Source organism: Rhinopithecus bieti, unplaced genomic scaffold (genome assembly GCF_001698545.2).
Source record: "Rhinopithecus bieti isolate Rb0 unplaced genomic scaffold, ASM169854v2 scaffold_6792, whole genome shotgun sequence".
In the NCBI taxonomy this organism is placed as follows: domain Eukaryota; kingdom Metazoa; phylum Chordata; class Mammalia; order Primates; family Cercopithecidae; genus Rhinopithecus; species Rhinopithecus bieti.
Window position 1 is genome coordinate 1395138 of NW_016805361.1, and position 16235 is coordinate 1411372.

The 16235-nt window shown below is 38.1% G+C and overlaps 1 protein-coding gene across 3 annotated transcripts in view; it reads left to right on the forward strand.

Annotated features, from left to right (window-relative positions):
• The window catches only part of MAN1A1 (mannosidase alpha class 1A member 1), a 168354-nt gene that overhangs the window by 28939 nt on the left and 123180 nt on the right, over positions 1 to 16235 (forward strand). For all 3 annotated transcript variants that reach the window (XM_017872224.1, XM_017872226.1, XM_017872227.1), the window contains exon 3: positions 14950 to 15046. In XM_017872224.1, the coding sequence (XP_017727713.1) occupies positions 14950 to 15046 (97 nt within the window). The remainder of the gene's footprint in view (positions 1 to 14949; positions 15047 to 16235) is intronic.

A 16235-nucleotide genomic window follows, 5' to 3' on the forward strand; every position in this document is an offset into this window, starting at 1 on the left:
AAAAAAAAAAAAAAAAAAAAAAAAAAAAAAAAAAAAAGAAAAATGTAGGCCATGTATTCAGTCCACTAGATTTCACAACCTTGGTTCTTTGTCAGTAAAATTCAAAGGTGAGTAGTTAGTTGTTGGGAGGGTGACCTTCTGAGTCAGGACCAAGGAAGCAGGCAAGAGGGACAGATCCTTCATAAATCCTGACAGAGCATCCTGTAGAAGGTAAAATATCCTTCTGGTTTGGAGGAGCATTTTAAACAAGGATCTTTTAAATCAAGTTAGAGAGTCCTAAGCCAAGGACAGCATTTTATATTCAGTACTGGGAAGGTATTTTCTGTCAACAGTAGAAGGTCATACTTCTCTGTTTGGAACAACAGCCTTGTTTCCAGAAATGAAGAATGTGGAATTCTAATATTGTTCAAACGTTGAAAAGAAAACAGTGTGAGAGTCAGTTTATATGGAAATTGATAGTAGAAGATCACAAGTATACTGACCTATTTTAAATAAGATTTCATGTAGTTACAGTAAAACTTCGGGGAGAAAGTTGTATTCTTTCATGTATACATATTTGAGCGTCAGAAATTTTACATTTGAGAAAGAGAAATTGTAATTCAGCTATGATACCCTGTAAAATTAGGTAAAAATTAAACATTTCAAATAGTATTATCAGTTTTACTGACTAGAAGCATAGTATTTAATACAAATACTATTATGAAATATTTTTTAACAAGGGCCCCTTTTCACAAAACTAAGGCTGTTTAATGTTATTAACAGAGTGGTATGTAATTATTGGGGTAATTCAGTTTTTACTAGCACTATGAATAAATTGTATTACAGAAGATACTTTAATATTTGAGGTTTATACCAAAGTATAATATTTACTTGAATAATTTATTTGATTTTGATCACATATTTTACTTTTTTCAAACAAGGTGGAGAAAAACTCCTCAAATTATTCTATGATGTTGCTATTTTCCGAGTGAATCCCAGAACCCTGACCACATACCTCTGTTTTTTTGTTTTTAACCATTTGTGCCTTCCCCCAAGCCCACATTAGTCTTTAAAACTTAATCAGAGGAGTTGGCTACTGTAATTTTTTTGGTAAATCATACTATTTATTATTATACAATTGTCACTGTCAAACCTTTAGAGAAGTTTCAGCTACCAAATAATATGAAAAATACTGCAGAGAAAAATTTCTGTTTTCTCAAGTTGGAGCAATGGTGCATAGCCCAGTTTTGAGCTGATCACTCTAGTTTTAAACAAACAACCAAAGGATAACTACTTAAATGCTAAATGCCTTAGTGATTGGTGGTAGTTCAAACTTTAGTTTGAACTTTAAACATAACTGGCTGACCCCTCCTTAAGAGAAGATACTGGCCGGGCGCAGTGGCTCATGCCTGTAATCCCAGCACTTTGGGAGGCCAAGGCGGGTGGATCACGAGGTAAGGAGTTTGAGACCAGCCTGGCCAACAGAGTGAAACCTCGTCTCTACTAAAAATACGAAAAATTAGCCAGGCGTGATGGCAAGCAACTGAAGTCCCAGCTACTTGGGAGGCTGAAGCAGGAGAATCGCTTGAACCCAGGAGACAGAGGTTGCAGTAAGCCAAGATTACGCCACTCAACTCCACCCTGGGGAACACAGCAAGACTCTGTCTCTTAAAAAAAAAAAAAAAAAAGATACCACCGCAGTTCTCCTGGCAGAAAAACCACTGCGACAGCATATGGGCACGTGCCACACCTTTGTTCAAGGCAGAAGGAAGAAGGAAAGCAAAGATACCCATTGACCTTGACAAATGTCCCATTGGCTGGAACTTTGACCAGTAGCCACTTCTAGCTGTGAAGAGTCTGAGAAAGAACATTAGGTCTTTACAGTTGTCAGTTTCAGCAAGAAGCAAAGGAAAAAGAGGTTTGCTTGTGGGGAAATATATCTATATTATCTGCAGTAGGTCTAATAGATACTCATATTTTTATTGTTTTGCAGCTTTGTGTAGTCTTTTGGAATAATAAAACAATTTCACCTCTGCTGACAAACTTGACATTCCTTTTACTTCTTAAATTTATGGAGGTCTTTGCCCGATTTTTAAGCCGTAAAATAGCTGAAGAAAATTGGAAGTCATTGCATTCAAAGCTCATATTAAGTAATGCAGTCTATTTTAACAGGTTGCCGAATCGGGCATATATTTATTGCTGGCCACTTGCCATCCAGCAACAATAGAATGAATGATGATGATGAAGATGAATTTTTTTTTTTTTTTTTTTTTTTTTTACCATTTTGGAGAAAAAAATCAGGTTCTATCAGATTTTAAAATCCTATCAGAAGGGTTAGAGTAATGTGTTTGCAGGCCCAGGAAGTATTTGCCATCACTTACAAAATACCTCAGATGATCTTCAGTTCATAGAAAATATGATATTAGGGTGGTAATGATACAGGCATATCAGATGTTAGTGCTTGCCTTAAAGATGGTACTGTATCACATATAGTCTAAAATAATTATTTGCCGTTTTTAGTGATAATCTTAGTAACATAGAAGTCTAGATGAAACCATAGAAGAGAGCTTTGAAAAATAATCTGTATCTCAGTACTTTTTCTCTGCATGTGTTTAATAAGAAATCTGATACTGCCATTTAGGGGCAATGTTTAGAGTATTACTGACATTCAAGCTAAGTATATTGAGCAATGTGTGTCTTTTCAGTAACACAAAATGAAATTATTAGAGTATTCTTTTGGTGATGAAATACAGTCCTCGATGAAACCAAGACTCATGGTAATGAAAGAACCGTGTAGGATGCCCAAGTAGAGGTGAACAGAAATCTTTCAAAGCAAGGAACTTTAGCTATTAAAATGTATGTAAAGCAAAGTTCTGTTTCAGTATATGTCAGGTAACTTTTTCCCTACAGGGTACCAGAAGTAAGAGATACTCATATTTTCACTTTCTTAACATAGCAGTACATTTAATGCTTTCCCTGCATCTGCAAGGTTTTCAAAAAAAGAAATATAGGAAGTTGGTTTTGCATGTCATGTTTCTGAAAGCCTCACTCTTAAACATAATGTAAATTTTTCCAGAATAATGAGATAGGTAACAGAAACATGCAAAGATGTATGTCAACAGAACATGAGTAACACTTTATTTGGAAGGCAAGTTTCCCCCAGATTGCATGGGTCACACATTTGGCTCAGGACAGTGTACAAGGTAATATATCTTAGGCTTCAGACTCAGTGTGAGTTCATAGCCAACCTCCATTGCTAAGATCTGATGTTGGGAAAATTACTTAACCTCTTGATTTCTTCATCTGTGCAGTGGGACTCTCACTGGGGAGACTACCTTCCTTGCAGAGTTGTTGTAAGGGATGAGCGGAGAAATGCTTTACATACTTCCTGATGTGTAAATGTTCAGTAAATGCTATTTCTATGACAAGGATGATGATAAGAAAATACCTTTTTGGGACATACCAATTATAGATTTTAAGTCTTGTAGAATCACTAGTTGCTACTCCAAGATTATCCTTAGGAACCAGCATTTCTGGTAGTATTACATTTCGTAAGTAAAGTCCTTTTATACATTTTTATTATTGTTACGCCCAGATAATAATTTGTAAAACTGTTATCAGCAGTATAAAAGGATTACTTTCAGAATTTACAAGATCATGGATTCTAGATGACAGTGGATATTCCACTTATTAATAATGGACAGTTTTAAGGACAGTTACTTCAGAAGGTTTTGTTTTGTTTTGTTTTGTTTTTAGGAAAAACAAATTTTCCTATAATATGTGGCATTTTATGGCCAATCTATTTTTTATGAATTCTACCTTCAAATAATAATAACTTAGAGAATTGCAATTCATAATCCTTTAATTAAGAAAATAGTGATTTCTGGCCTTAATTTGAAAAGGAAATGCTTATACTGTGCAACTGTCTTCTTTAACAGCTTTATTCATAATTGCCAAAACTTGGAAGCAACCAAGATGTTCCTCAATAGGTGAATGGATAATTAAACTGCACTATATCCAGACAATGGAGTATTATTCAGCACTGAAAAGAAATATTATTCAACACTAAAAAGAAATGCACAATCAAGCAATAAAAGGGCATGGAGGTACCTTAAATGCATGTTACTAAGTGAAAGAAGTAACATGGCTACAATGTAAGGCTACATATTTTATGATTCCAATTATATGATATTTTGGATGAAACAAAACTATGCAGATAGTAAATTACTGGGGATTGGGGAGAGTTAGGGATGAATAGGTAACAAAGAGGATTTTCGTGGCAGTGAAAACACTCTGTATTATACTATGGTGGTAAATACATGCCGTTATACATTGTCAAAACCACTGAAATATGCAACACTAAGAGTGAGCCTTAATGTAAGTCATGGACTTACATCTTTTTACATTTGGGTACTAATGATGTGTCAGTGTAGGAATCGTGCGTAATGTTGATAGTGAGGAGGCTGTGCCTTTTGGGGACAGAGGATATATGGGAACTTTGTACCTTCCACTCAGTTTTGCTGTGCATCTAAAACTTCTGTTTTAAAAAAAAGTCTGTTTTAGAAAACATACACACACAAAAGAAAGGAAAAAGGGGAAATACTTGTGCCCTGCAGTTCTCCTCTTGACAACTGAAGAATGGGGCTTGACTCTCTGGGAATAGCTTGTTTCCAAAAAAAAAAAAAAGAAGAAGAATAAAAGAATGTAATTTAAAAGGTAACTATATCTGACTTTGCTCATTTTAATGAAATTCAAGCTAATTCATTTTATCGATCACTAAATAATTAGTAACTTTATTAACTACTAGTAATACTAGTGATAACCTCATAGTATTTTGTTTAAAAAAGGAATCTAAAGGGGAAAAAAAGTTTAGTCTTTGTAAGGTTGACAAATCTGTAAACAAATCTTTTAAAGACAGCACATTTCAATTTGTAAAATCATTTTGTCACTACTGCAAAAATTAAAATGTAGTGAAGATTTGAAGTTGTAGAATGATAAATGTATGAGTTAGAATGTTTGGGCTTACCTTTTTATTACAAGTATTTAAAAAAACCTTTTGAGATTAGACACTACATGAAAATAGTATTTGTTTTCTATGGGATACTTTTTTAGCTCTCTTTAGGATATTAAGGAAGCATCTGTGATATCCCAGCAAAGAATACCTTTTTTGCTGGGCACGATGGCTCACTGCTGTAATCCCAGCACTTTGGGAGGCAAAAGCGGGCAGATCACCTGAGCTCAGGAGGTTGAGACCAGCCTGGCTAACATAGCGAAACCCCTTCTCTACTAAAAATACAAAAATTAGCCAGACATCTGTAATTCCAGCTACTCAGTAGGCTGAGGCAGGAGAATCGCTTGAATCCAGGAGGGGGGGAGATTGCAGTGAGCCAAGATCGCGCCACTGCATTCCAGCCTGGGCGACCAGAGTGAAACTCCATCTCAGAACACACACACACACACACACACACACACACACACACACAGACACACCCCGAATACCTTTTTCTCTTAATCACTAAAGATCTATAGTTGCTGATGCTTCCCGTGTTGGGAAAGCCCTATAAGATCTTGGCCTGGGGACCAAGTGAGGAAGATCACCTGTCACCACAGGCCTGCAAGGGGTCACTTGCTGGCCTCACGTTGACCACAGAGGTCTTAGCAAGGCTAATCTAATGAATTCAGGGTTTCTGTGTTAATTAAAAATCAGCCAAATAAACAGACCAAAAACCCTGAGGTTAAACCTTTAAACGCAAAGTGACGACTTCTGAACTCAATGACAGCTTCTGCCTGGAGACCATAGTCATTAACCACAAGACAGATATTTCTGATGAGGAAATAACTGCAAATGGTAGACCCTTAGCTGATGCCAAACTATTCTATGTAAGGAAAGTGTTCTCGGCAATAGTGCTTCTTTCCAAAAAGGAATGGACTAGATATTCACATATGAATGAGCCCTTTTCTGACCTCTAACTTTTGAGTTGCTAAATTATTATCCCTTAGAATGTTTTAGAGAAATGGACTTACATTTTGGTCAAGTATTTCTTTTTTTCTTTTTTTCCCCCGTACCCTCTTCCATTTGGTAACAGCACAAGAGTTTTATAAAATAATGTCAAAATTTGGCCATAAAAAAAGAGAACCATTAAATGCATATGATCCAATTTTTTGAGCTAGAGCTAGAAACACTGGCTTTTCCTTAGGAGAACAAGATACTACTTAGAAACAGAGCAATCTGTCCTCTACAAGTAGTGATTACTAGAATTCTCATTTTTTAAAACAGGCTTTATCAGGCATTCTGACTCTTTTTCTAAAGAAATTGCTGTTGCTAACCACGCTTTCATTTCACTGGGGAATTAATGCTCAGTGGCGCATTAGAATTCATGCAATAGCATTAAATAATTACTGTTTCTTTATATATCTCTTGCCAACTTAGAAGTACATTAAGATTGGCTGTAGGAGAATTCGGGACACCTCACTCTGAAGAAAATCCCCATCCATATATATATATTCTCCACTCAGCGAATAAGAGGCAACCTTGAGTACCTGGCAACAAACGAATTGCACACATAGCAACAAGCAAAGTCGAGTAATATAGAAAGAGGAAAGAGAAGCTGGTCTACATTAGCTCCCGTGGTGGTAGTAAACCTCAGAAAATATCAGATCTGTAGACAGCAGCTTGGCATGAGAGGAATTCATGGTTTTCCATAAATCTAGTGACAGGCCAGGTCGGGTAGGGCAGCACCATCTTGTCTGCCCAAGTAGCATACAGGGCAGGAGGAAAAAAGTTAGGTACAGAGCTGGAGTCGAGAGCCAAAGTGGAGGAGGAGGAAGGCTGGGAGAGTTGAAGGATGTAGGGCAGGCAAGGAAAGGTGGTATTGTGAGGGTCTTCAGTTGAGCCAGCTCCCAAGCCTGATTCGGTGTGTCATTTGGTGCCACACCTGGCCACAGCTGCTTAGACCCCAGCGAGGGCTGCCCTCTGTGTGTGGAGCAGCAGGAGGGCTCAGAGGCCTCAAATGACTGTCTGAGGTTTGCAAGCAGCAAAAAGTGAGGGCTCTGTTCAGTGTATAGTGGAGAAAATCAGAATGAGAGAGTTCCCAGCCTTGCTCTTCTCTACACTACCTTGGGCCTTAGCTTCATCTGTAAAACAGGGATAATAATACCCCAGAGAGGGTGTTGTAAGGATTGGATGTGTTAAATTATATCGAATTCCCCTCACAGTGCACTGTGGTAGCTGTTTGACAAAGTTAATTCATTTCCTCCTTTACAGCCTCGGACTCCATAACCCATAATGACGACAGCTCCTACAGTTTCATTTGTAGAACAAAATAATACTTTCTAAAATGTGAAACTACTACTCATCCAGTGAAAGAATTAAGAAACTTACGCATAATGCTTTATATACCTCAGATCTCAAAGACTTGCTAATTTGTGGCAAAGAGAAAGCACATATGGCGCTACCAGAGCAGTCCAGGAAGCTGGTTCTGAAGGGCAGCCTATGCTAAAAGTGAAACAGAAGCTCCCGGCTGAGCTATGGGAACCAGGGCTGGTGGGAAGCCACATGCCCACAGACCTAAAAACAGAGTGGTTAGTTCTAGCCGTGTGCCTGTAAAGTAGGGGTTGCAGTGCAAACTGCTGGGCTGTGGGCTAATTGTGGCTCACAGATTTTTTTTTTCAACCTTAGCCAGTGTAGTATTTTTTTTTTTTAATGGCTTTAGTCGGGGGCTTGACTCTCGTTTATTCATTTCTAGTTACCCTAGACCTGGTGGTTCTGTTCCTGTCTGGCCCTTCAAATGTTCTGACCCCTTTTTTGAGCCCACCGCAGAGCAGGGGCACAAACCAGAGAGCAGACGGTGGACTCAGAACCGGGGACTGAATGTATCCTATCCCTTTGTCCTAGGGTTGCCAGGTGAAATATAGCACTTTTAGTTAAATTTGAATGTCAGATAAAAAACATTTTTTTTTTTTTTTTTTTCGTGTAAGCAGGTTCTGTGTAATATTTCCATTTCCTAAATCTGGCAATGCTGCTTTATTCCACTTATAATTCTCATCCTCGCAACCGTAGGTACTAAGTAGTAATTATCATTGTAACATTGAGGTAAAGAATCTTGGAAATAGAACACCTTAGCAGCCTTTGGGACAGAGAGAGGGGATGCATTTATTTCAGCATTTGAAATAGCATGTGAATGAGTGTTTGAATTTGATATGGGGTAAAATTGGAAACTATCACAGCTAGAGGGCTTTTTTTTTTCATGTACTGGGTGATGACAGCTAGAAGGTGACTGGAGGTGGCCCTCGCTCACTGAAGAATCATGTGAAGACAGGGATCATTCCTAAGACTGTCTTGGGTGGCATCTTGATACCTGTTACATGAGAGGATGTTAAATACTTCCAGATGTAATTGTGGTAGACTCCAGGCAGGCAGTCTTTGTGAAGGCGGAGTCACATCAGGCTCTGCACTGTCACCTGTTGGTGACATTGGCCTCTTTTCTTTCCTATCCCGGAACTGCTCTGCCCACTCTTAGTTCAGCTAAAGTTCAAAGCATCAAAGGAAGGAGAACTTCCTTCCTAAGTTCTCCCTTATCTCTGTTTAACCACCTGAAGCCTAGGAGGACTCTGAGGAGGTGGCGTGCGTGGATAAAGGTCAGCCAGGTTCATTGAGTGTCTTCTAGTCAGGTGCCCTGTCACACCTGATCTCCTCACTGTGTGTAAGGGAGATAATATTTATTTTTTTAATAAGCTTTATTTTCTGAGCAGTTTTAGGCTCATAGCAAAATTGAGCAGAAAGTATGGAGAGTTCCCATATACCCCCTGTCCTCACACAGGCACACCCTCCCAATTTCAGCACCTCAACCCACACTGGTGCATTTGTTAAAATGGGTTATTCTTTTTTAAAGGTGAGAGAACTAAGGGGTAGAAGGGCAGACCCTGAGGCAGCCGGCTTCAGGCTTATCCACTGTGACCTGCTCTGCCATGTGCCTGTGACCTGCCTCAGTATCCGGTCACTCGCTGCCCAGTGGTCCTTCTGGCCCTCCAGATCTTCATTCTCATAAAGAAATGTCGGTGGTGGGGATAGCATTAGATAAGCAGAGGAAGGGGTGGTTAGATTGCTGTCTTTTGTTCATCCATGGAGAAATTCTCTTCCAAGGGATAAGTGAAGGTTTGGAGAAATTGTGAATTAATTTCCTCCAAGTTGCTTTTTATCTATGTTCCTCCCTTCTGTTTTCCAATTCCACCAAAGATTGAAAGAAATAAGGTTGATTCAGTGACCCTAAAAATATTTTATCTGAAAGTTCTAGAAGTTACTTTTATATGACAGCCAAGTAATTTTAACCAAAGTTTGATGGAAATTGCTGTCAGGCTTTTAAAGTCAATGTTTTTCAAAGCATCTATGCTAAGTGTAGTTTTAAGAGAAATGGCACATCACTTTCAGGTTTAACAATCAGTGAGTTAGAGTGCTCTTCCACCTCAGACCTTGCCTAAACCAGGTACAGCCCCTTGTATCCCCAAGAACAGCAGGGACATGATTATCACTGGACCACAGAGCTTCTTCCCTTTCGTGACAAACAGCAGACTGTTATATAAATGAGCCAAAGATGGCCTCTGTCTGTTGGTCTCGAGGTTATTTCCTCACTGCAGGTTGAGACTCATTAACTCAAGAGCCCACCAACACCAAACTAATTTTTATACATCGAATTATTTTTAAAATAGCCCAAACAAGCAGATTTTTAGCTATTTAGAGCCTGCCTTACACATTCTGTGAAACCTCACCTAGCATCTGTTGGCCATTGATAAGATAGAGCTTTGTGGTTTTAAGACACTGAGCTGCTACTGCCCTTCAAAGTTCTCTGACACAGAGATACTCCACCATGCTGTGAAGTGACATCACTTAGTCCTAAGCCCTCATTCTAATGCACCTCTCCCTTGGGAGTTCCTTCGCCCTCCTCCCCTTCTGCATGGCGACCTGCTCACCGTATGCCTCTGGATGCCCTCGCATGCAACCCTGTACAAAGCACTACTCATTAAAGCTTGTTGTTTGTTAACTGCCTCTGTGGTCCTATCTTTTTCCCAGATCAACCTCAAATCCCTCGAACAAACCCCCCCTACACAGTAGTACCTTGGCACAACTAAGATTTTATGAAAGCCAGTGTATGAACTTGCAGAACTAAAGATCACTCCACATTGCCTTAACCCTGGAGTGGACCCTTCTACTCTTCCTTTCTTCCTCCATCTTTTGGATACCAAATAGTTCTGTATATTTTTTAAATGTATATATTAATAAACAGCTTGTGTATGATATAGGTTTGCCTGGTTTCACATATATTTGTCTCTTGTATTTATGTGTTGTACTAGGAAAAATTATGAAGCTCTTTTAGATTGCAAAGATCACAGACATTCTTAGGTTTTTAATAAAAGTAACTATAATGCCTAAAATGGATTGAGCACTTACTGTGTGTCGGGCAACGTGTTAAGCTCTTTTCATGCACTGTTTTATTTAATCATCACCACAACCAATGAGGTGTTTTTATTCACATTTTATGCATGCAGAAATTGGGCTCAGAGAGATTAATTGCCTCGCTTAGAGTCACACTGACGATGGCAGAGCTCAGATATGAAACCAGTTTCTCAGATGTGTTCGCCCGTGATCCGCTCTTACCATTACTCCTCAGTAAATGAGAAGCTTTTCTACAAGTATACATGGGGAAGTAAGCAAACAGTCTCAGCAGGCAAAGAGGAAAAGGGAAGATGATTCATCAACATTCGGGACTCAACAGCATTGTTGATCGTTCTATAGCAGCGGTACAGGCCTAACACAGTTCCACTGGGGAACCATCCAAGTGGCAACATCATCTCTGCCTCAGCCACCTCTTAACTTTTTTCTCCTTCCTTTCTCTTCTTTCTCATGGCTTCTGCTGCTTCATGGCCCTTTCTCCTGTGTGTTTGTACTTCTCTGTTTCTATGTCGCTGTCTGGCCTCTAGGTTCTCTCTGAATATCTCCCAGTTACACTTCCCTAGGTAGAGTGGATGGTTGGGGTTGTCTCACCCCATGCATTAGTGAGAACTACACACCAGGGCGCCTCGCCTTGGAGGCTCATGGCTGGCTCTCAGCTGTCTGCCTTTGAGTTGGGCTCCAGGCCCTGGTTCATTCAGCTGGGCCAGCATCACATCCTATAAACTATGGAAATTTTATGTAAGATCCCATAGAAGGAGGCCATAAGTGGGACTTGAACTTGTAGGCTTCAGTGAAATAGGGCAATGAAAGCCCAAAGTTTTCCTAAGATGTATCTGGCAAAATCATGTAATTTTCAAATACTTTTAATGTGTCTAATATGAAAATTTAAAGATTATATGTTTAAAACTTTAGCAAATAGAAGTATTTGCTAAGAGTAGTTCTAGCAATAAATATGCAAGATATGAAATCTGTGCATACTAGGGAAATTCCAACGTGTTTCTTCAGTGTGCTTGATTAGATCAGGACATTAAACTTAAATTGTTAGAAACAACAATAGAGTTGTATACGACATTTAACTAGTTTTCTTAGCCTTCTATTTCATAAACATTTAGTGAGTATGTAAGCAGGCAGTATCTTATGTTTCCATATATTATCAATGAGATTATAAGTGAGACACAGTCCTATATACTTTCCTTTCAGTCCTTTAGAATCTTAACTTTTCATAGTGTAGCAGATACTCAATAAATGACCTGGCCTAATTAATCAGCCCCGATGCCAATTGAGAAGAAAGTACAAATCAAAGAATCTTTTCTTATAAGCATGGAGTCAAGGGGAAGTAATACTATTTCTTTAATGCCTTATACCCAATTGAATATTGTCTGGGTTAAAATAATGGGTTGCAATTATGAAATTTTGGGTCCTTTCTTTCGTTTCACACAGTGTGTTGGCCATACCTTTCACCGGAGCAAATAGACGTATTCAGGAAAAAAACATCTTTGGCTTGCTTTCAGTTTATCTTTTTTTGTGAGGGTTTCACTACTGCATTTGAAATTTGGGTCCATTTTACTTCTACATGGAATGTCAGGCTGTAAAACCCTAATTAAGTTGATGAAAGACTACAAAAGAAACCTAAGGAGCCTGTGAAGAGGGGGGATCAGTTCTATCCTTGTTAGTAGTTAAATTTTAGAAGTGTGACTTCCTTGTCCTGCCAGCTCATGAGAACTGGGTCTAGAGAACTTAAATTACTTCATCCCCGTCGCCACTCAGCTGGATAATGCCTTAATACTACAAAATTAAAAGCTGGTAGCCTTTTGATGTTTTCAAATATTTGTGTAAGTCGTAAATCTAAGTTAACAAGTTGATTTTATTTGTGACTTTTAAATTGAGGCTCATAGTCTATGGATGCATACACACACGCACACTATGTCTTACAGTTAGCTTTAATGCGGTAAATCATTTCCAGAGGTGATCAGCTGGTGGAATTGGTTAACGATATGACTGTTCCTCTTTACAATTGCTGGATAAACCCCTCCCAATGCTTCATTCAGGGCATTTTGACCACATCATTTTCTTCTTTTCTAACTGTAACTCATAGAAATCCCATGGGATCAGGAACCCATTTTGAGAAATATGTCAGCAACTTTTGAAATGTAGGAAACTAACCAATTAGTGTCAGCTTTTCCCTTGAGGGAATAAAATAGGAAAAGTTAATATATGCTACAGAGGTTACTTTAGGAGATCCTCTACTAGTGGTACATTGTATAAATTATCATTTTTGACAAAGCTGAAACAAATCATCATAACTTTTTTTTTCTGTTTTGATGTTCAGTATATTCCAAAAGCTTTTGAATTTATAAAGTATCTTTGGAAATTTACAGGAATGAAGAATTTACTAAATGTAGTACATTTAATGGGAAAACCAAATAAAACTCAAATATAATCTCTAGGTGTTCTGTAGATTTTTTTATATACCTAGTCTTTCAGAGGCTCATTGGTTTCTATTTTTCTGTGATGTGAATTTAATTAGTTTTAATGTAGATTTAAAATTTAATAAACACATGATTACCTGCCATCTGTCAAGCAGTATGCAAGGTACAAAAACACACACCATGTTCATGTATGCCTTACATACATCCTGTAAGAAATTATCCCAAATTCCAGATAAGAATCACAAAAGCTATGACTCATCCTTAAGTATGTGACTAATCAGTGGCATTGTAGGGATTATAAATCAAGTCATGTGACCCTCAAATCTATTTTACTTCTCAACAAAATTAATTTATAAGAAAAAAATCCTGAAAATACTGCCATATACACGTTCTTTTGATTGTTGGAAGATCAATAATCTGATTCAGTAAAGGAAGATTTTGTTGCTGACTCATTAAAGGAAAGTGATGCAATGTGTTGGTTAATGCCGTGGGCTTTGGAGTCAGGCCAGCTTGGAGATGAACCCTGGCACCTTGTCTATGGAAAAATGTGGTGACTTTGACTAAAGTTGTTTTTTTTAACTTCCAAGCCTCAGTTTCTTCATTTCTCTAACAATTATGATAAAACATATTTTATAGGGTTGTAGCAAGAATTGGTTACAATACTAAAGTCACAGCATTTAGCAGAGTACTCAGCAGATAATACTGATTCTTGGTAACTGTTGGTAATAATAGTGGTGAGTTAGGAAGGTAATTTACAAATTGGTTAAAGATGCTGATTGTTTTGTTCAGGAACGTATGAAAACTTTTGTTATTAATAAAATGATATTGATCTCAATGAAGATTTTGAGTGGTAAATGGCCCATAAATAATATCTATAACTTTATATGATGTTTTAAGATACTCTGAAATATGGAGTCAGATTGGAACATTTTCCAATTATGTCCATATTTTGATTACTGTTGATAATAAATTGGGGCTAGTGGCATGAATAAGTTCTAGACAGTTGAAGCATCCCAACCCTTTTAAAAAATATGTGTACAAAAATAATTATGTGTGGCCGGGCGCGGTGGCTCAAGCCTGTAATCCCAGCACTTTGGGAGGCCGAGACGGGTGGATCACGAGGTCAGGAGATCGAGACCATCCTGGCTAACACGGTGAAACCCCGTCTCTACTAAAAAATACAAAAAACTAGCTGGGCGAGGTGGCGGGCGCCTGTGGTCCCAGCTACTCGGGAGGCTGAGGCAGGAGAATGGCGTAAAACCGGGAGGCGGAGCTGGCAGTGAGCTGAGATCGGTCCACTGCACTCCAGCCCCAGCGACAGAGCGAGACTCTGTCTCAAAAAAAAAAAAAAAAAATTATGTGTTATTTCAGTCATTGAAAACAATTTATACAACTAATTTATGGCAGAGGGGTTTGGCTTTTAAAACCATTATTGGTGCATGGACCCTCAATTAGGAATATACTGGATCAATCTTCAGTTACATACATATACACACATATGTATCCAATTAAAGATTGATCATGTTAAAATAAACAAGTTTTTCCAAAAGCTAGGCATGATCAGAGTTTTATTTTTTATTTCTTGTAAATATTTTAAAATACTTCTCCATATAGTCTTGGTCAGGAAACATCAAAGTGATTTAAAGGGATAACCTGAATATTTATCTGTAAGCTGTGAGGTCAACGAAGTAAGAAGAACTTTGTGCAAAAATATGAATTTTAAAGATAGTCTTTGCAGAATTAATCTTTTATGAAAATGAACTAGATAAATGTAGACATGGTTCATACTTTCAAGATAAGCTAAATTCCTTTGTCGGGAACTGACTTTTGAAAATGGTATTTGTATTAAATAGGATTAAATGAACTCAAAAAGAAAACTTTCCATTTGTAAACATAAAAGGGTAGTGTGTATGTGTACGAGCATGTTTATATGAGCATGTGTGTTCTGGTTTATATAATCATAACCCTTTTACTTAGTCATCCTTTTAACTAATGAATTTTAATGTTTTAGCCTTTGCTCTTCAATATATTACCTATTTTGCAGGAAAAACATCTCCATTCAAATTATAATCCTGTTTTTATTTTATTTCTCAGATGATGAAACATGCTTGGAATAATTATAAAGGTTATGCCTGGGGATTAAATGAACTGAAACCTATATCAAAAGGAGGCCATTCAAGCAGTTTGTTTGGTAAGTAGATGTGCTTTGGTTTCTTAGTGACTTAGTAACTTCTCAGTAACTTACTAACTTCTCCCCAGTTGCTTCAGCTTATGGATGGTGAAGAAGTCTGTGTAATATGGCCCAGGCCATTTGGTTAGGAAACTTGCACACCTGATGAAATTAGGTAAGGATTGTGCATAGTGTGTCCTTCAGTTAGAGTAGTGGCTGCGTGTTCGAATAACCTGCGTAACTTTAAAGAGTACTGATTCCTGGAGCATACTTATAAAGATTCTCACTTAATGGTTATAGGGTGCAGTATCAGGATTTTTGGCTTGTGGGGTGATTCCCACCATAGAAGCACTTGGTGGGCTGCACTAACTGCATCCTGTTAGGTAAAAGCTGTGCCTTTATACGTAAGCTGGGCAAGGCTGCCAGCCGTGGTGATCTTCACTGTATCTCAATTTTGACTGTAGGTTTCTCCTGTTTGTACCATGGAAGAGAAAGTGAGGATGGATTAGGTTAATTGAACTTCCATTTATCCACTTTTGCACACTTTATTGCATTTGGTTCCTGCAGCAGCCCTCTGTGACTGGTACTGTGGGTGTTAATAACATTCCATTGTGGAAGTAAGAAAGCTGAGTAACACAAGGGTTTCATGGATTCTTTGGGTCACAGAGCTGCCCAGTATCCTCCTACTGCACTTGATTTCTTTCTAATCCTTAAAATTTGTCTGTAAGTACCAGGATGAAGGGAATACAGTGTTACTCAGGAACTTCTGAATTCGACAATAGAACACTTTCTATACTTTAACTGAAAATGTTAAATAATAGCAATTCACATAATAGTTTCAGCTCACATTTATTGAGCACTTACTGTGTGCCAAGTGCCATTCATGCATTATCTCATTTAGCCTCATTAAAATATAATTTTATAGGTGAGAAAAATGAGGCCCAGAGAATAGTTTTCCCAGAGATAGCCACCTACTAACTGGCAGAGCTGGGACTTGAACCCTGGGGTGGCTAACATTAGAGTCCATGCTCCTAATTCTGACATGTTGCTTTTCCATTTATTTAGAACCTTCCATGTGTTTGGCTTTACTTGTAGCACTGGTGATAATGAAAATAATACAAGTCTTTGCACAGGTCTTTACACAGGTATTTGCCTAGTACACAACATATAAAATGTAAATAGTGAATTATCAATGCACCAGGTGGTTCAA